Source organism: Parasteatoda tepidariorum, chromosome X2, assembly GCF_043381705.1.
Source record: "Parasteatoda tepidariorum isolate YZ-2023 chromosome X2, CAS_Ptep_4.0, whole genome shotgun sequence".
Classification (NCBI taxonomy): domain Eukaryota; kingdom Metazoa; phylum Arthropoda; class Arachnida; order Araneae; family Theridiidae; genus Parasteatoda; species Parasteatoda tepidariorum.
This window is the reverse complement of record NC_092215.1, coordinates 202,880-224,968: the sequence shown is the minus strand read 5'-3', so window position 1 is coordinate 224,968 and position 22,089 is coordinate 202,880. Positions and strand designations below refer to the sequence as shown.

At 31.7% G+C, this 22,089-nt stretch overlaps 1 protein-coding gene across 3 annotated transcripts in view; it reads right to left on the bottom strand.

The window, feature by feature from the left end:
* Positions 1–22,089, bottom strand: part of LOC107440714 (uncharacterized) — a 132,233-nt gene that overhangs the window by 45,053 nt on the left and 65,091 nt on the right. For all 3 annotated transcript variants that reach the window (XM_016053700.3, XM_016053699.3, XM_016053701.4), the window contains 2 exons: positions 15,229–15,972; positions 6,450–11,915 (listed from right to left, as the gene is read on the bottom strand). In XM_016053700.3, coding sequence (XP_015909186.1) covers positions 6,450–11,915; positions 15,229–15,972 — 6,210 coding nt within the window. The remainder of the gene's footprint in view (positions 1–6,449; positions 11,916–15,228; positions 15,973–22,089) is intronic.

The following is a 22,089-nucleotide window of genomic DNA, read 5'->3' as shown; positions in this document are numbered from 1 at the left end:
CAGGGGTGGCCAAGCTCTTTGATAGTCGAGCCATTTTTCAAAATATTTCGCGAGTCACAATTAAGTACGTATTTAAGGTATGCAAAAAAGGTATTATTTTTTTTTACAGAAATTATATTTATTGAAAACATATAAATAAAAGTGCAAAATGTGTGTATTGAATTTAAATATTAAAAATTAAACACATTTATTTTACTTCTCTTGACAATTCCTCAAAATTTGGTGAAAAATTGGTGACAGCACTTCTCAGTAATTCTTTGAGATGCTGGTTAGTTAATACTGATCGGTGTTTGGATTTCACGAATTTAAAAGTGGAATAAAATGATTCACATCAGAACATTGTTCCGAATATTGAAATAATTAGACAAGCAACTTTTTTTAATTCAGGATACTTCGATTCTGGTACAAATTTCCAAAATTCAGTTATCGACCTTGACTTATATTTTAATTGTAGAGCTTGATCGTCTTGCATCTCTATTAATTCTAATTCTTCAGATGCTTTTTGGGTCATAATTATATTGGAAATGGAAAACTCACCTTGAATGGTGTTAATTTCAAGTAGAAAAATATTAAAATATAATAGCACAAAAATGAAAAGGAAACTCGGGTACATTTACCGAGAGTCACAAATAATCTTTCAAAGAGCCGCATGTGGCTCGCGAGCAGCAGGTTGGCAACCCCTGGTATATAACTTTACTTTAATTTAATATTTTGGCCTAGGATTATATTCTGCAGAAAACAACAGAATTTCTTAAAATAACTCAGATAAATCTATGTAGTTTATGTTATTAATGATTTCAAGAAGGCAGGAAAATGACAGCACAAAAACCTAGTCACCTTGAAAAAGTTTTTGAAATAGATTTTGAGCCAGAAAATTGGTTCTTTATGTTTGGTTTATGGTTCTTTCTTATTGGTTCAACAAGACATGTTCATATAGGAGGGTATCTAATCAATCTATTAACATAAGATATTGATTGCTGGCTCAATCTATTTTGGTTATAAACCACTAAACAAAAGTAGTCAGGAAAATGACAGATTTTCTTGGTACAAACAAATTATTGACAGCAAAAATTATTTTAAACGAAGTTTCTGTAAATAATACCCTCTGCATATATTCTAGAAATGCTTACACCGGTTGAGATAAAAAAAATTAGATATTGAAGCTAGTTATTATTGGAAACATTGTAAGTGACATGCCAGAAACATGAAATTTTGAAGTTCAATTAAATTTTTTAACTATACAAAACAGTCAATACTAGTTTAAAGTTATTTTAAAATGCTAACAGCAAAGCTATTTCTTAATTTTTTTTAAAAAAAAAGTTCTTTTAGTATTATAGTATTAGATCTTGGAGCAAGGGACAGTGAATTGTTCTATTTCGTTAGAATCACCCATATATTAATATAGCAAGGCTTGTTTTGATTGGTGTCCTTTCAAATACGGAAAGTGAAAGGCATTTTACTTTTTGCACTTTTTTTTAAACTTCTTTGTTGTACAGGTAAAACTACTGTTGAAGCAAGAAAAAATTACCCGATGCGTATGGAGAAGACGTAATGGCAGTACGCCAGTGTCAAAACTGATTTGCAAAATTTCGGTTACGAAGCACGATAATGCACCACTAATGAAGACGCAATAAAGGCATTAATTGATCCAAACAGGCATGTTTTAACGGGGGGGGGGGATATTGAATTGTCGCGTTGACGTCAGTGATTTGCTTCTATACGTCAAAAAAATTATCAATTTTTGAAGAGCGTCATCATTCACGAATAAAAATAGATTGTCCATAACAATGTTGCGGTCGCTACAAAATTACATAATTCTTTAGACGGTAAAACCTGTACTATTAAATAAGGAGGTCAAACATTACCCGGATTAGTTTTTTGCCAGCTAAGAACAAAACTCTTTTGCGCGCGGAATCATGCTACTGCCAGAAAAAGGGCAAAATGTACTGAATCAGAATCGACAATATATGATTCAATGAAATATTTATTCACTATAAGAAGATCTCCTTTCATTTATTTTCATTAGAAAAAAATTAATTTTCGAACTACCTAATACGTCATTAGCATACTCTAGATAAGCTAATGAAATGATGTAACAAACTTCGTTTAAAGTAGGTAGGTACTTTACTTACGTCGCATTAGAGCTGCACAATGGGCTATAGGCGACAGTCTGGGAAACATCCCTGAGGATGATCCGAAGACATGTCATCACAATTTTGATCCTCTGAAGAGAGGATAGCTCCCCTGCTTTGGTAGCCCAACGACCTGCACGCGAAGTTCAGCACTTTACGGTAGTACAGTTTAAAGAAGACCGATACCGCGCACCCTCGATCCCTACTCAGGCGGATCAAAGTGGTCACCAATCAGCTAACTGACCACAGCCAGTAATGCTTGACTTTGGTGTTCTATCGGGAACCGTGTCCTTACGATCAGAGGGAATAGTGTGAGATGGAAAACTGTGATAGAGGCCCTATGCTTCAATTCGGAGTGAAGAGAAATATGTAAATAATTGTCCGTCAGATTTACTCTAAGACCAATGAAGGTTTATTAGATATCCACAGCGGGACACTTCATCTAAATGGAAAAGCTGATTACTTGTGGAAAAGGGTTATCGCATGGGATGGAGAAGGGGCCTCACATCTCTAGCCCAGTGCACTACAAGCTGTCGCTCATTGAAAATGTTATCTTTTGAATTTTTTTTTTCAGTTTAAATTTAATTGTTTTTAAAAAAAAGGTTTACAGGGGTTGTTTTAAGGAAATTTCTGCCTTAACAATCCATTGAAATTTAATTATAATTTATTGAATTCAAATCGCAAGTAAAAATAATTATTCAGATATTCTTTTTTCTTTAATTAAAATCCCTTAAATTTAATTTAAATCATTTTCAGAAATTATATAAGTGAGATAGAGACTTTTCATGACCAGGTATTTGAATTTGTGTCAATGTTTCTGAAAGAAATCAAGGTAAGTAATTCTGTTTTCATCTTGTCTTCGTACTTCAATTCTTGCTCAAATAACTAACACAATTTATTTTACACAAGGATTCTAATTTAATTTAAAACTTGTCTATTTTTCACGAATAAATAAAACTCTCTTCACTTCTTGGGTAACAGAAAATTTCACGATTTCTCTACTTTTCAATGTTAAATAAAACATTTTTAAAAATTACTTAATTTATCTCCTGTTGACGTTGTAGAGATGCAAAAAGTACATTAGCACTTAAGCTAAGTTAAAAAATTTCTTATGTGACAACCACGAAAGTTTTAAAAAATATTGCCAATGCATTATTTCATATTAAAATGTAACTAACTATATTATTACTATAATTTGTGACTATTATTATATTTTGGTGATACGATTATTTTTGTTCACCAAAGTAAATTAAGAAGAAAAAAAAATCGAGTTGCAAATTTTGTATTTTTGAGAGAAAAAAGCTCACGTGTAGGGGAAGGAGAGTTTAGGAGGTTAATGTAAGTACTTCAGCACAAAATAGCAAATTTCAAAGCTACTCTACTTTTCATCAATAAATAAAACTTTCTAGAGTACTTCAGCTCTAGTGTAAAATAACAAATTACAAACTTATCTAATTTTCAACATTAAATAAAACTTTTTAAAAAACTCTAGAAAAAACGGATAGTACTTAAATTTTGTTTATAATTGAATTGATATTGATTTTTTTAAATTTTAATTTCAAAGCACTTGATTGATTTCCAATACCATAGATTCAAAACAAATTATAGTAATAGTAAATAAAACTTGAAGCACGCAATGCTACAATCATGCCATCGGTCACGCTATTGTAACGCCTTAACTTCAAGACCCTTTCCTGGCCCACAACGGGCTGTTGCGGGAATGCTTGACTTCACTACTAAAATACAAAAGTTTAAAAGCCACTTAATAACAAATATTTTGTTATCGAAATATATATTTATTTTAATCTAATTCGTGGTTTTAAAATTCGATTTATTTAGATTATTTTTGATAATTATTTTCAGTTGCTAATTGATTAGACATGAGAGGAATGGAATGAAGGATATTATCAGATATTTCAAAAGTATAAAACTTGCGCATCCAATGAAAAACTGAGTATTTGAGTTATTGCTTTCGAAAGTCGTTATTTTAAATTCGATTTCTCAAGCACATTTCAACCGATTTCACTCTAATTTTGTATTTTATCATGTAAAATACATACATTAAAACGAAGTAAAGAATGTATACCTTACAATAATAATAAGTTCGTTTAAAAAGTTTTCAAGATATAGGGAATTACGCAAAAAGTAAAATTAACATCACGGGGCCCAAACTTGGATCGCTCTCCTGACTAAACTATGGGGACCCTATTTCCCAGATTGCGGCAACCCTCCATATTTTGGTGGCCAATAGTCCGAATTCGTTGAAAAAACGGTATGTTTATTCAGAGAAAAAACGTTTTTGTGTTTAATTTCTCAACTTTAAACATAATCTGCTCTAATTAATTAGCATATTTGAGGTTACCCCTTCGAATCATTAAGATTGAGTCATAGAATGTCATTAGATCAAAAGTAATTCAGAATAGTCCTTTTTTTGCGTATTGTACATAAAGTCACATACACACAGAAAGGAAAAAAATAAAGCATGATGATCGCCCGATTCTTATTCATAGCGCGGCGAAAAGAAAAGCACTATTTTATTCTATGTTATATTGTTAAAAAAAAAAAGTTGCCAGTTTTTATAACTGACAGAAAAATAGTCGTTTTTGCCTATATTTTAGCGAAAATAGTAGCCTTTTTAGTTGCCAATGACAGCTCTAAAATTAGGTTACTTCCAAATTTCCAGTTTCACTTTGTCCCCTCCATATAAAAACAGGGACAAAATATTAGCTTGAACCTTACGGACAATATATATTTAATTCAATATAAATTGTTTTGATAATTATTATGTTATAAATAAATTAAAATGATTTAAAATTAACGTCCATCGTACTCGTGACAAAACGTTGTTAATGAAAAGAACTAAACTTTTAAACGTAAATGCAATATAAAATTACATTATTCTAGAAAATACACATTCAAAAAATATATAACTTATAAAAAAAAGGATATTATGAATCAAATTTATGATGAAAAATAATCTAATTTGGAATATCATAAGATTCGTCACGCACGAGTACCCTGACCCAAAATCATTATGCAAGATCCTTCCGCAGTTTGATTGAAAAATTCCAAAGCAACAAATCATTTTCAAAACAAAATAATTTTTTTATAAACATAAGATAGGATATTTTTATTTTGGCCTTGGCTTGTTTCTTTTTTTTTTTTTTTTTTTTTTAAAGAAGCTTTGAGAAGTTCAATACTCCTTAACTTTTTACTTATTCAGAGAAATAAAAAACAAAATTATGGACACAAAAGTTTTAAAAATTAAAGGATTCTAATTTCAGACATTATGCAAAGATATTGAATGATGGAAGTTTTACTGACAATTTTATAGTTTATCAGAAAGTTTATAAAATTTGAGGTCGTTTCTAAAAAAATGTCTCTATTTCAAACAAGCTTCAACATTTCCTTGGTGATAACTGCAACGAAACCATCCCTTATTGCTGACAGATAGGAAAATTCTTGGTTTTAAATATCATAGTGAACAGAATAAAAACAGTGAAATACAATAAAAGAAATGAAATAAAAATGAGAGATAAATAGCAGGTGGAAAATCTGCAGGTGGTAGTTTTTATATTGTAAAAGCCTGGCAATACCCTCGTTTTAAACAATATTTCTCGTTTATATTACTTATAAAAATTAAATCTGATATTAATATAATTAGTAATAGCTTGAATGAGTGTGGATAAGAATATACTCTTAATAAACGTCCCTTAAACACTTTTATCTATATTACTAACATTTTTATCAATATCTACTTACTTTTCATTAAGAGTCTTTTATTATAAATTCAAGATACACTATCTGGTAAAAAGTATCCGGATACCAGGTTGCTATGGTGATGTGGGGGTGTTTCTCTTGGTTTGGACTGGCTCCGTTAGTTGCTGTAGTTGGGAATATGAACTCCGAGATGTATGGTGAACATTCTGGACAATGCTGCACTCCCAACTCTATGGCAGTATTTCGGCCCATTTCGGCTTGCACGGACATGGTTTGACGAAATGGGTGTTCAAAAACTGGACTGGCCTTCTCAGAGCTCCGGTTTAAATCCCAAAGAACACCTTTAGGGCGAATTCGAGCGCAGATTACGGTCAAATAGACCCTCCTCACGGCAAGCACTCACTTCAGCTGTGATGGAAGTCTAATGAAAAACTGGTGGAAAGTCTTCCCAGACGTGTGCAGGCTGTCATCGATGCAAAAGGGGCACCAACATCAGATTAATATGTGTCCATAACACTGGGTGTCCAGATACTTTTGGCTAGATAGTGTATATTAAGATTCAGGACATTAAATGTTAAAAATAATAGAAATAAATACCTCTTAAAAGAGTCAATTTCCTAAGTACACCTGATGTTGAAAAAAATGAGGAACGTGTTCGATGAGGAGTTGCAGAAAGTTTACTTCTTAAGCTTAAAGGCAAAGTGCTGGATTTAGACGGAGAAGTGCCACAAACAGCATCAGGTATATTACTAGAACTTAAAGACATTTTTGTAACAGATTCTTCTTCTTCAGGAATGGTTTCAGTTGAAGTAAGTGATCGATATTGAGTCAAAGAAGCAGTCGAAGTTTCGGTTGAGTCATCAAAACTAAGAAAACTTTCTTCGGAGGATTTGAAAGAATAATAACCTGTATCACGAAAAGTGCTTTTCTCTAATTCCGAAATGTTACCAACTGACTTAGTACCAAAGTTTCCTTTTGTTTTAGCACGATAATTAGCTACAAGCAAATCATTTTCACTAGAGGCTTTTTCTTTGGGATTCATTACTTTAGGTAAAGAAGTCACAATTATATTTCCTTCATCATTTTTTAGCAATGAGGATTCTTCGTCTAATGAAGGATTCTCGGGAGTATCATCTAAAATATTTACAATTTTATAATCCAACTTGTGCTCCAAATACTGCGAATCAATATTGCTACTTAAAATTTTGTGGATAGCTGATGATAATGGGTAAGTATTGTGCGATATTATCTTAACAGAAGTAATGCTATCATGGCTGAAAACGTCCGAATGAGAGGAACTCTCTTCTCTGAGAAGATCACCGGGTTTTGACTCTGTAATTAATTTGGAAGACAGGCTTTTACTTAAAGATATATCACCACTGTCAGACGATGCAGGCTGTGGAAGAATAACGTTAATTCTCGTTTCACTAGCCTTAAAATCCTTCTCTTTGCAATCCATACTTCTGTTTAAAAAAGCGTCTTTATACCGGGCTATCCGCTCTTCTATGCTAATGGGTAAGAGACTTTCTAATTTACTAGCGGCACCACAAAGTAAGGAAGACTGTTGTGACTCTTCGGGAGACTCTTTATCTAAACTGTAAGTATCAGCAGCATCATATGAAAATTTTGAAGATATTAATTCATGATTGCTTTCAAGCAACGCATACAGCTCATCCATTTCATGAGAAATCTCTGATTCAGTAGGCGTTCTGTCTGAATCATCGTAGCTGGGTATGCTAATACTAGCTGATATAGTTGTCTCTGAGCCGGATTCGGAAGGACTTTTTTCTCTTTTCTCATCATTAGGAGGAGGGCTGTCGGAATCTGATAGATCCAACAAAGGAGAGTTATTATGACTAGCACTAACAGTTTGCATCAGAGAGACAATTTGATCAGTAATATATTGCTTGGCCGAATTATCTTCGGGAATCGGTTCTTCCGGAGCAACTACGCCATCGCTAGAATCTGCTATTTTTTTCAAGGAGGCCATCAATTGCTTACAGATATACAAAGTTTCCTCCGAGGAATCAGCCGTACTGTTATTTTCTAAAGTGGCATCTGCAGGATGATCACTTACAGAATCTGTATTTTCTACCGCTCGATTTTCGTTACTTAATTCATCATCAGTTGATTCCTCACCAGATTCTAAAGTATCACTACCATAATCACTATTATTACTCCCAATTGTGCTGCTACAACTACTGCTGGGTTCCCCCGCTGACAATGATGCTGGAGATACAGTTAGCATTAATCGCGCAATTTCAGATTCTAAAATTTTAAGCATCGGTGACATATCTTTAATTTCCGATTCAACTGTTTTAGCGTCATTATTAGAAATATGCTGCATGAGATGACTCATTATGTACTTAGCCTCATCATCAGAACTTCCTGGCTTGGTTTCAATAACTAATGATTCGGAATTTTGTGATAATTTACCCGTACATTTTCTAAGAGTCTCACTTGAACTAGCACCCAGCTTTTTTGAACTGGAAGTTTTATTGACCTTTGATTTATCCTTTTGGTTAGAAATAACGTTTTCATCATCACTGCTAATGCCTCCACTTTCATCAGTTAACTCGTCTTCCAGATATGACACATGTTCTCCTTCTAATAAACCTGATTTGAAATACTTTTCCAGGCGTGATGTAGCCAAAACAGCATATACAGCCGATCCTTTACCCAAACTAGCATTGTCAGAAACACTTTTTCGAAAATATTTTCTAGGAGCCTTAGAAGACGCGAGTCTGGATTTATCATAATATTCGAAATCTGAACTTGCCTTACTAGTTGGAGTGGAACTTTTTTCACTCTCTTCGCAGCTTTCTTCAACAATAGTATGTAACCGATGTGAAACAGGATAACAATGAAAACTGGCAGATGGAGCAATATAGGTAGCTTCATCAGAAGAAGTGGATATATCACTAAAAACAAGTTCTTCACCATCACTGCCATTATCGCTGGATTCTGATGAACATACATTCTCACTAAAATTTGTTTTATAGGAACTTAATTGGATGAATTCATTTGTGCAATCACTGAGCTCATTTTCAGGTTGAAAAGCTGACTGATTTTCTTTCATAAAAGATTTTAATTGTTTCTCAATTGAAAAATATTTTCCACACTCCAAATTTAGAGAATCACTTTGATTATCTTCTATAAAATAACTAGCCTCTTTTGTTGAATTTTCGATATTTTTTGAAGAACAATTACGTGCTTCCGAGGTAGCATTACCATTCTCAAAGAATGTTTCTTTGAGCGTTGCTCCAAATAATTCCTCGTTAGCATGGAGAATCTTTTCTTTAATAGCAACACTTCTTATCCTTTTATAAGCTTCACCTTCAATAACAGTATCCTGAGAATCAGTATCGGATTCCAATTTATCTAACTCATCACCACTAGAAAAGATTTCTCCGTCATCAGCAAGACCTCTTGCATCCAGAGTTGCATCAACAACAGATGGAGAAGACGGTACATCACAAGGTTTATTGCACCTGCAATCTACTCTCTCAATTATGTCAACATTTTCAACACTGAAAATATCGAAATATCTAACCGGAGAGTTTTCGCCGAAGTTTGAAGAAAAAATGCATCTAATATAGGGCAAAATTTCGGAATCAGAATCAGTAACATCTGAACCATTGAGATCAATATTTGAAAAGATACTACGTCCAGCATGGAGTCGTTTCGAATTCAGTTTATTTACATCCACCGATGACATTTCCGAAACAATTGCTAATCTCATGTTTTGTTTTTTTAATCGGGATGCATTGTTTGAATGAGAAATAGATTCACAATTGAAGGATGCTTCGGTGATTGAGGAGGAATCTTCTTTCTCAGATTGCATGGCATCGATCTTTTTTCTATAATCCCAGAAATAAAAATTATTTTCATTCTCCACTTGAACTGATGTATCATTTGTCTTCAAAGCGATCATACGAGATTCTCCGCTCGCATCTCGCTGAAATAACAAACGCGAATGGGTAGTTTGGAGGAGGCAGCCCGCTTCCGCTTTCAGAGCAACAGGTGGGATACGATAAAAAAAGGTGTTTACTACGCTCGCTGGGACACCATGTTTGGCGGAGCTTGAAGTGCCGGCAGTCCACCCCAAGTAAAGAGTGAGATCAGCCAAATCAAGTACCTCACGATCACACTCCAATGCCCTGAGGTTCAGGTCTATGACTCTCTCTATACAGCACTGTCTTTCCCCCCGCCAACCTGTTACTGCAGACTTGTCATTACCACGCTTGGATAGGTTAGGGGGGAATGCGTTGGCGGCTTCATTCAAATGCGATTCTTCTTTTATTCTGAAACAACGACTGCGATCGAGGCTATAAAACTCGCCACACAAGAGAAAGTAAAACTCGCTACAAGAGATAACGGGAAAACGGTCTTGCTTAAAAAAATCAATGAACAGCTCAAAGTAATGACTTAATGAACCTCTCTGACTCTGATATTTATTTCTTAACGTTTCATTCACACTAATATCAACAAAGATAAAAAAAGTCTGCAGCGATAGCTTTAATCTCTCAGTAAAAGTAGATAAAGAGAATACTTGATTACAGCTCTTTTTATCAACTAATTTTACAGTCTTGAAGTCGTTTGCAAAGCAGCTGATAAATATATTATTTTCTATTTGTAGAATGAGTTTACAACACTTCTTAAATAAGTAACTGAATTCGGAAAAATATTTAAGATTTGATGAGATGAGATGTTTAGAGAATTCATTTGAGTAAGAAGATAAACTGTTAGATAATGGTGGTGGTTTAGCACACAAAAATCGATCTATAAAATCTTCTACAGCAAATAACATAAAAGTGCTCTGTTTTAAGTCAAGTTCACTTATTGGCATTACTCTAAATGAATTCAACGGCGAATCATAACTCGAAAAGGAACACCAGCTGTCATTTGAATAGCAGGCAGCTGTATTTATTTTAGTAGATATATTCGTCAATTCTAGAGTTTTAATAGTAGGAAACACAGTTTTAGATGATATTGTTTTTATTTTACTATGACTATGAAGGATTGAAAAGTAAGAGCAGCTCTTAAACAAATTCGATTTAGTTGGATTTAAAATATTTTTCTGTTTTGATTCAGTTTGTTTTTGTTTACGGTCAATATCAGAAATCGATGTAGTAATTCTTAATGTTTTAATAGTTGGCGTAAAATCATGTTCATTGCATATTTTCACATCAGTTACAGAATTTTGACATTTTTTTCTTGTTTTAAGAGTTTTGAAGCGATTAAAAACAGGAATGGTATTAGAAACGTCACTGTCACCCGTTTCCAATTCCCAGTCAGAATCCTCAATATAAGACGTGCCACAGTTAATTTTTATTCGCGATTGAACACTAGTCCGTAATTTTGATACTCTTGCAGGCCTACGCAATTCTTTTTCGCAAGAATTCAGATCAGAAATATTTTCATCAGAAGTCGATGAGCTAACATACACTAATTTATAATCATCAGGATAACTAACGTGACTAAGTTTTCGAGATACATAAGGCTGTTCTTCAATATGCCATAACCAATCTTCCAGAGAATGGCATTTCCACGAACAAGTTTGAAGCCAATCATAGGAAGGATTTCTACGATTTGGCAAAGATGCCCGGCGAACAAAGCATGGCCTTGTCATTGTCTTTTTTCTACACAAAAATGATGTTGATGACGATTCCTTTTTAACTGAAGATGCTTGGCAACTAAAATTCTTTTTAAATTTTAAATATGGCAGCTTCGTAGGAACTTCAGCAACTCGAAGCTTTTGCAACGAAGGTATCCTGGATTCTTCTTTCCGGTGAACACCATTTAATTGGGCCTCAGTATTAACAGCTGGACACCTACCAGCACATGCATCAGCATAAGTTTTAGAATATGATATTGGCAGCATGCTGCGCTTTTTTACCCCGAGACCAACACCGGCTGAAATTAGCTTAGGTTTAAGATTATTAGAGTTGTTATTAGAGGGAAGAGTTAGTTTAAAATTAGTCTTAGAGTAATTGTTAGAAGATAAATTGTTATTTTTAAAAGAAGATTTGGTGAGGCCCGAAAATGGTTTGGGAATCATAGCTAATGGAGAAATAAATAAATGAGTTAGAAAACAAATAATGTTTGAACAAAGAAAGATTTGCCAATTAAAAATAAAGAATGCTAATTCTGTCAACAATTTAATTTTAAGCAAAAAAAAAAAACTATTATATTATTTGAATACACAATTTTCGTAATACAGTCGAACCTCATTAACGTGAAATCGGCGGGGATTATCATAATTATTTCATGTCAAACGAATTTTGTTTCATCTGATACATCATGAAAAAAATTTATTTCTTACTATTAATACATGTTATGTACTACATTAATGTATGTAAACAATTATATTATGAACCAAAAAAATTAAAATAAGCTTTAAAGTTACAAATACTTTATTGAACTATTTTATTTTAATTATTTTATATATTTGCCCATCTGTTACTTCTAAAACAGGAAGAAAATAGAAATAGCATTCCTCCAAATGAATGATTAGGATTTTATTCATCATTCATTACAATAATACAATAACTCGTTCAGGTATTATATTATAACATACTATACTATTATACCTAATTATTTATTATCTATGCTGTATCTAGTTTTCTTCCACGTTAAGCGATAATCAGGTTGAAAATTTCATGTTAAATATGTAAAATACAGCAATATAATAGATGGCTGACTCACGGGACCAAACATGTGTTTCAAGTAAAGCGATATTTCACGTTAAGCGGTTTCGCGTAAGTGAGGTTCAACTGTAGTATGCTTATTCTTCGTTCTAATGTGAAAAAGAATATTTAAAAATGCAAAAACGCTATTTAAGTTCGTAAGGGCATGTTTATTCCTAGTTCTAACGCGAAGAAAAAAAAATTAAGAATATTTAAAACTGTAAAAACGCTATTTAAGTTTGGAAGCATACAAATGCGTCATACATGCATATATTTTCTGTTAAAAATACTATGACGAATGAAGTAAAAGCAAGGCGTTGTTTTTGAGAACTATTTTTTAAAAAAATTGAAAAATATTTCTTCAATTTACTTTTTTTTTTCCTTTTTGCTGTGGTGTATTTCACTTGACTCTTTATTTTTTCAAGATAATTTTTTTATACTTCAAGTATATATATTTTTATTTTTCAAAATGTACGTCATAAATTTAAATTTAAAAGGCTAAATTTAATAACATAAAATAAATGGTATATGAATGTATTTGCCAGATGCAGAATGGTAGTTGACAGACCAAGTTTATCATGCAAACAATATATTTAGAAAACTAAATTTTGGCGCAAATAAATGAAATATGACACAGTCATTAAATCAATATATATACATAATAATATAGAATAAAAATTGCGATCAAAGCAAGAATAGACACTAGACGTTGAGCACGAGCGTGATCTATATTCTGAAAATAACTTAAACATTTTTTTTATTGTCAATGAATAAGAAGAATGAAAATATTTACTTTATATAGAAATTGACTTAAAATAAAGAAAAATGTCTTCAGGTATAAAAGACTTGCTTGCTGACATTCAGAAAAATTTGTCTATCGGCCTTCTGTTTTCTGTTTAATTTAGTAAGCAAGAATAGTGTAAGCATGCATCGATTTAAAAAAAATAGCCAATTCTTTAATTTTTTAATTAACCACCAGGGGGCACATTTTTTTCTTTAATTAAAATTAAAAATTACAGATTTCAAATGTTAGCATTTATTGCATAGTGTAGGATATTTTTATAGTGTATTTCTTCCCATTTTGATGACGAAACAAATTACACTAAATTCAGATAATAAGATATTTATTTACACGCTAAAAAACTGTCAAAAAAATTAATTGAATCGAATTTCTTACCTTTTCTATGATTTTCCATAGTAATTGAAAACTTCGCTCAACAAGAATAAATCAAATTATGTTTTCACAGACAATTGCGTCCCCAGTGGTGCAATTGGTTAGCACGCGGTACTTATATTGCAGTGCTTGCGAGTAATGCCGAGGCTGTGAGTTCGAGCCTCACACGAAGAAAATGTATTTTTGGGACAGGGATAGCCAAGTTGGCAGAGCGCTGGATTCACGCTACTGAGAACGAATGTTCGATACTAGCCGGCCAATGATTCCCCGTGTAGAAAATGGTGACTGGAGCACGTTAAATCTGTCGAGTTACAAAGTCCTCCATGTTCCAATAACCTCTGGGGGTACTGAATTGGAGATTGATCGTTCTCTGGTTCAGGTCGCCCTATAAACGGGTGTGGCACAAGTCGAATTATTGGCCATAGATGGGGTCACTGGAAAACAAAAACGATCGCACCCTTTGCCTTAATGGCCTACGACAACAGAGAATTGCGTTGTAGAGGAATACAAACAGGAAAAATTATTTTTTGAGGGATAAAATTTTAAGAAATATTGTCAAATATATTGAACACTGGGTCTCAAGAGATTATACAGGTCAAAACATCAATTTTATAAGAACGTAAAGTTGCGAACTGAACAACGGCGAGGGTTCCAGGCTAGCCTATGTTTAACTACTGCTATAACATAGCTGCAACGATTTTTTTTCTATTAAGCAATAAAATTTAAAATTTGATGTTTCAAACTTTATTTGAAATTTTGATTTAAAATTATTTAGTCTGCTATCACGTACAAATAAATTAAAGATACATGTAAAAAGCATTCGAATGTAAGCAATAATTCTGAATTCAATTGTTATGGATGGTTGACCGTGTAAAGCTAAGCAGAGATGGCGCTAGGGACTAAAATTTGTCTCTCCATGTTACCGATTGATTTTTACGCCTATGCTTGACGCCATCTTATATTATTACACATTATAACGCGTTCTTTCAATTTAAGTTTCAACTAAACGTACAATAAATGATTTCTCTAAAGCATACAAAGATGCTATCCAAAATAAAATAAACGGTACACTAATATAGTCAAATAAGGGATAATACTCAAAACATGGCACGCTTTATTTATGTTTAATATCAATTTTGGTATATTTGTTTTACTCTCGTGACCTGTTGGAATTCATAAATTGCAGAAAATTCTTATGAATGGTAAATTTATCACAATAACAAAACTTCTGAGCCTGTTCACACATCGACTCGTAAGGATAACGGAAAATTTCTAAATTTCTTCCAGTTTTAGGAAACTTGTTATTGTTTATTTTCAGTCAATCATCCATTTAACGTATCAAAGATACTACGTGCAGAGATCGCGGAAAGACCCCAAAATCAACGGAAAATCTTGAAGTTATAAGGAAATAGCGAGCTTTTACTTTACCTTACTACTAAAAACTTTATTGCTAAGACACACGAACAGATATTGCACGTTAAAATTAGAAGTAAAATTTAGTTGAGTTTATTACCTGCAGAAGCAGCAGAATGTTTCTTTTCTAATGGCTTTATACATGGCGAAGCTTTCCGCTTCTTTAATGTGACTTTTCTAAAAAGAATGTCAGATTTCTTGTTTGGTGCACCTTCTTCACTTTCAATTTCACTGTCACTGGATGACCTATTAACTAAACGCTGAGCAAATAATCGCGGACGGTTAGAGGGACACTCAACAGTTTCTGTAGACAAATGTGTGGATGCAGCCAATGGAGACGCTACAAAGTTATCTACTTTTTGTTCAGGACTACATACACCGCTATCGACAGAAGACTGTTGATTTTCAACAGGACTTTTTTCTGGAATGGCTTGTTGCTTTTTTAAAGGGCTAAGTCTCTTTCTAGATAAAGGCACAGGATCATTTTCATCGACTACTTCACTACTTGTAGATCGAGAGCGGCATCCAATTGTGCTATGTCCTTCGTCGGACGATTGTCGCTCTCGAAAATTAGAAGGTGCTGGATAGTCAATGGTTCCAAGAGGGCGAGATTTGTCGACACGCACAGGAATAGTAGGTTCAGGATCAATTCCATTCCATGGACTAACTCTTGGTAAAGCTTCATTTTGTTGAACATCAGTAGTTTTTTCGGCCAACATGTTATCAACACTATCTTTTTCATTTTGATTATCTGGATCATGCTGAAAGGAACGAGGAGGCTTCTGAGGTGGAGTGTCTTCAGATGGCGATTTAGAATGATCAGTACCGTCCATAACGTGAAAACCTAGAATAACAAATATAAAACAATTAAAAAGTACTCAACATTAATGCACCCGAGCTATCTCTAGTACTATTATCTTTCTGAAAGATACTTTTAACACTAGATTGCCTAAGGAAGTCATTTTGACTGCTTTTAATTTCAATTAGAAAAACAATGATGTATATAATGACACAATTTCTTAGAATTTTGTACAACATATAATTTTTTTATTGTTAATATTTATTAATAATTTGTTATATAACTGTAAATATAAAAAAATATTAAAAATTAATTTTAAACAAATTTCTTTGCACATTATTTATTCTTTTAGTCATTTGACTGCTTTTGGGCAATATAGGTATATACTAAGTTTCAGTCTTTCTAGTGTTAATAATAACAAACATATATCTTACTAATTTAGAGTAACAAAAACGGTGTGTTTACAAAAAAACTATAGATAATTTTTTTTTAATTGAACATATAATAATAATATTTTATTCTAATATTATGAATGATATTCTCGTACTTTGTTACGGGAAAAAGCACTAATTATTTTCTTCTTCGCATTTCGCAAATAGTCATCATAATAATAAAAAATCATGAAATCCGTAGTAGTAATTGACGAAAAAAAGATCGACGACGAAATCATGCGAATCAGACTCCTCAAAAAAGGGGTTACTCAAATGCGTGTTTCGTTTCGAGATTAGGTTGTTGTAATAAATTATATCGTATAAAAAATATCGGATTTAAAATCTATGGAGAAATCAATAGCAATAACTGCCAAAATAATCGACATAATCATTGCCTTAAAAAGTAAATACTCAAATGCAAGAATCGAATTTTTCATATTGTTTGAAAAATATCGGGATATTTAAAAACCACTTAAAAATAAATATCAATAATTGCCGAAAATACAATCGAAACATAAAATTGATTTTTGATACCATCGGTGGAAATTGGGAGCGACAAAAAGTGATTATCTAAATGCAAGATTCAAATTTTACGTGTAAATTTCTGCAAAAAAGAAATCTAAAACTTTTTACTTTTCGAAAGAAAATCTTTCTGCAAGTACTTTGAAACGTTCAACGACTATGTCGCTTTGTCACTGTGATTTTGCCACGGGGCTTCATTACACCTTAAGCAAGGAATGAGCCAAACACACTGTTCAAAACCCAAATGAAAGGATGGCAACTTCCTGATTTGACTGTGTGTGTATATATATAGACCAAATTATTAGACGCACTGTACGGCAGAGGTGGACTGCGAAAATAACTTTCGAACTTTTAAGAATCGAGTAGATTTAGTCTCAGTTCATTTTATATAAATTTTATCTCAAAATGTGTTGCAAGAATTTCTTATTAACTTTAAAAAGAAAGCGGATGAAAAGTCTCAGGTTTTCGATTAATAATAACAATATAAAACAAATCCTCAAATTTTCTTTCTTTAAAAATAAGGAATTCTTGTGAATCATATTAAGATCATATTCATATAAAAGGAACATAATGCGTGGAGAATTAACGGAAACAACTCAATTCTCATTAGTTATCATTCAATATTTTAAATTTTCGTTTTGTTAAAGGTATTTTAAGACTTTTTTATTTTATACTTTTTCCCCTTAGGATTCTCATCAAATGTTTAAAAAATTGCTTTAAAAAAACAAATAAATAAATTAAAAAAAAAAAAGAATTTTCTTATTTTTTCCAATATTTTCTCAATTTTCCAATATTTACTCAATATAAGATCAGATGTATAACTAAAGCTTATATAAATCTGCTAATCTACTCAAATATCAACAGAGAAGATACATAGAATAAAGATAGAGGTTTTTTTATTAGTACCAGAATATTAGAATAGCTGATTATCAACCATATTATCAGTTAAATAGTATTAAATTATATTACAAAAAATATATAAATGTGATTTTGTAACAGCTAATTCTTTCTTGGAATTTGGTGGAAATTTAAATTGGTTATAGATCAGATTCGAACATTTCAACAACCAATTCCCCAGCTCTCATCAACACTACAAAATCAAGCACAAAACTAAAAGACATGTACCGACACAATTAATAGAGATTAAATGTTTTCATTTTTTATCTAAAGCCCTCGCCGATTGTTTTACGTCATTAGATTAAGTATAACCTTTTTTAGAAGTTCATCTAATGCAAATAAAAATTAACTGAAATCAGTATCATTTGGCATGATACTGTTTCTACAAGCCATCTCATGGTACCTACAATCAAGTAAATTCCTTTGGCGCCTTTCAAAGGACCATGAAAAATTTGTCACAGTACCAAATGAAAATAACACCAATTGCCATAATACCAGTAGAAATAATTACCAAAATTAATTAAGTATTATCGGTGACAATAATACATGGCAATTTGTTTATGGTTTCCCTTATTTAATTTAAGTATAAAATATTTTCATTTCATATAATTAATAAATACATTTTTAAAGATGTGATTTATTAAAAGAATTATTTAATTGATAATGAGTATATTTTAAGAAAGAGATTTTTTTACTAAATAATAAAAGACATGTGTATCGAAATTACTATGTTACCCATTATTTAAAAAAATGCATTGATTTAAATAAATAGTGATATTTTTTTGAAAAAAAAATAATTCAAACAAACTGTGTGAATAAAATTTTTGACTGAAAAAACCAAATATAAAATGTTTCCAAATAAAAAAAATTTTACATTAATTTTTTTTATACAAAATACATTCAACCAATAAAATTATAATTAGTTATGGTAAGGTATATTATTTAAATTAATAAAAGGTTTCATCAGATAATTTGGATAGTAAATTTCAAAAAAATCCAAAAAATCAGATTTCAATAAAAAAGGTATTTAAAAACAAATATCATGATTTTTGCCAACCGTGGTTCTGGTCAGTGTTCTCGTTATATACTTTTCACTAGATGAAGGGTGAAAATTCGAGCATTTTCTGTTCATATTTTTTTAATATTATGCAGAAGTTAGGTTAAATTCGGTTAGCATAGATCGGTTAAACTGTCACTAAAATGTAACCACTTTAAAGTAAGGATTTCCAATTTATCTAAAATTTGATATTTCGTGTCTGAAGGAAAATCGCTAGTATTACACCCAGTACTTTTACTTTTTAACCAACTTAAGGCTACACGCATCAAATATATATATACATTTCAATTTTTTAACTTATACACTTAAAAAAAAATCGCATCGTTCTAATCAAAGTTTAGACTGATTTTCAAGACTTTGAAAGCATCTTGTCACCTTATAAAGAACAAAAAAAATTTTTTCATAGTTTAAATATAGCTTTTATTTTAAAATTATAGAAAAGAAGAAAAAAAACTTACAACATATAAAAAATAATTATTAAATGAAAATTGACCAAAAAATGGAAGTACTGTAATTGTAAAAAATATTTATGTTGTTGAATAATTTATTACTTGATTATATCAAAATAATTTGAAATATTTAGAAAAAAAAAATCTTGATAAGGTTTTATCTATCATCAAAACAAATAATTAAACAAAAACACTGAATGAAATATTGTTATTTTCTTGACATATGTTCAGAGCAAAAATCGAAAACCTTCTTTAGGAAATATTTATTAAATTTGTTGCTCTCTTTTGAGGTCTGAAAAAAAGATCACTTCTGTGATTTTCCCTTTTAATAATCAATGGCACTCTGAATGGCTAAAATTAGAGTTGAAAAAAAATGTCCGTAAGTCAAGAGATGAGGGGGAAAACATGTTGGAAGAGAAAAAAAATATTGTTTATTTCTCTTCGAATGGAATCAATTTCTTTGTCATTTACGAAGAATTAATATCCACATTCTATACAAACACTCAGTGATGACGGAAGTCAAAAAACAGTGAGAAAAAAAATAGTCAAATGCTGATACAAAAACGAAACAGTTTCGAGTAGGCGAAAATCAAACCAGGCAGAGATAAAATGCAATCTCCAACAGCGATGACAAGAGGGAGCACTGGTGGGGCAACTCCAAGTGGACCCATGAAAGAGGAAAGTCCGGAGAATCTCATCTAAGCATTCCTTGGAAATCTCTGTAGCGGAGCAAACGAAACCTCTTTTTCGCCTCTTTGGTTTTCTTTCTATGACAGCTCCGTTCTTTAACATAGTAGCAGTGTGCTCATTAGTTAATTTATTATTTTTTATATATATATATAGTATTGAAGAAGCATTTGATTAATCTTGCGCCCGTTTTCGTCAGGTCTTAATATCCTGCCTGGCTTCTAATGGTGGCAGTTGTGTAAGCAGAACAAACAGGCACAGGATTTTAAAAAGAGCAAATTAGTTTTATTTAATCACTATGTGATGATGAAAATCGAGAGAGTGAGAAAATCCTCGTGCTCCTCAATAAAAGTTAGGGAAAATCTTGCAAAGAAAATTCGTCAAATGTCTCGTTTTAGGGAATAAGGGAAATCTTAGTAATTGGTTTATTAAATAGGCCGCGCGATTCCCACAAAGAGCAAAGGGAAAAGTGTCTCACTTTTAATTAATGCATGCTTGAACCAAAAATAGATTAATAGACAGTATGTGAATTTTAAAGTGTGAGGAAAAGTGTTTCGTTTCGAATAATTTTGGTGGTTTACAAAAGTGCCGTGGCACAGTGGTTGAGAATCAATGGTTTATATTATAACAAACAGGATCTAGCAAACATATTTCTGGAATTCATTCTATGAACTCAGATCACAGTTTAAATCCAGAGAAATCCTAATGATAAAAAAGCCACAAACTGTGGGCAGTTAAAAATAATAGTTGCGGTGTAATGGCCTTCAGCAATGAAATTTTTTTTTAGGTGCTTGATTTTTTTTTTAAATTAAGAAAACAAAAAGACATCATTATCTTAATTTAATGAAATAAATCGCAACAGATGTGACGCACCGCAATGTGATAATAAACACGAAAAATTACAAATTATAAAAAGAAAAAAAATTAAAACAAGCTGAATATAATTTTGAGCGGTAATAATAAATGGCGCATTCAAAATTACACTGAAAAACATTTTCCCCCTGTTACAGGAGATTTTTTGAACAGATATTAGATACTTTCGTATTGCTTATTTCAAATCTGCAGTTTACAGATTTTAATATCCTTTTTTCTTCACAAATAACACTTTTAATCGATTTTTTGTCAAAATGTACTATTTTAAAAAAAGTTATATATAACGGGGGGTTGAGTAAATGCTGCAACAAACTTCCACAGAAGTTAGAGCACATCATCAGGATTAAAATTACATGCCCGGAAATGTCGTAATACGCCGCTAGGGGGCACTTCGGTTTACAAACTGTTTCTTAATGTGATTTTTCCTACACAATTTTAATAGTAATGATATGCTATAACTGATCTAGAAGTTAGTCGAAATATTTATGCTACCCCCTGTTATATATAACGTTGCTAAACTTATATATTTTGGTCAAAAAATAGATTAAAAATTTCATTTTAAAAAAATCTATAGATTTAGGATCAAAACTATTTCAGATTTGAAATCCCAATACTAAAATTATTCAAGATCAAAAAAATTGTTGAACTGCCAAAAATGGCATCCCCCCCCCCAAAAAAAAAAAATTACCACACCTCAACTATATAAATAAACTGGTTTTTGAATTTTTTAATATTTATCTATTTTGTTCTTTCCAGATCTCAATATAGTTTTGTTAAAAAAAACATCAAATTAACCCTTTTGACGCAGAATTTTCATGAAACATATTTTTAATATTTCTTTTTTCATTATTTTGTATTAGTTTAGGTCAGGGTTTAAGCTGAGTCTAAAAATTCATTAGCAATCATGTTTTTAGAANTTGTTGAACTTTAGCATTTTTGAGGGGTCTTTTCGCATTTTACGAAAAAAGCTACCGTAGCGGAAACCCTGGTTTAGGTCAAAATAAGTGATATACTGATAATAAGTGTACAATATAAATATTATATTTTGCATTTTAATAATTTTTGGATATGAAATACAGCATCAAACACCGGTATCCCTTTTTAGGTTATAAGGGAAATTTTTCAAACATGGCTCAATTCTAAACAATTATTTTTTAAACTTGCACTTATTTAGGTCTAAGAGAAACAGTAATTGATCATAGAAATTTCGTAATTTACAAAACCAATTATTGATAAATTTTAGAAT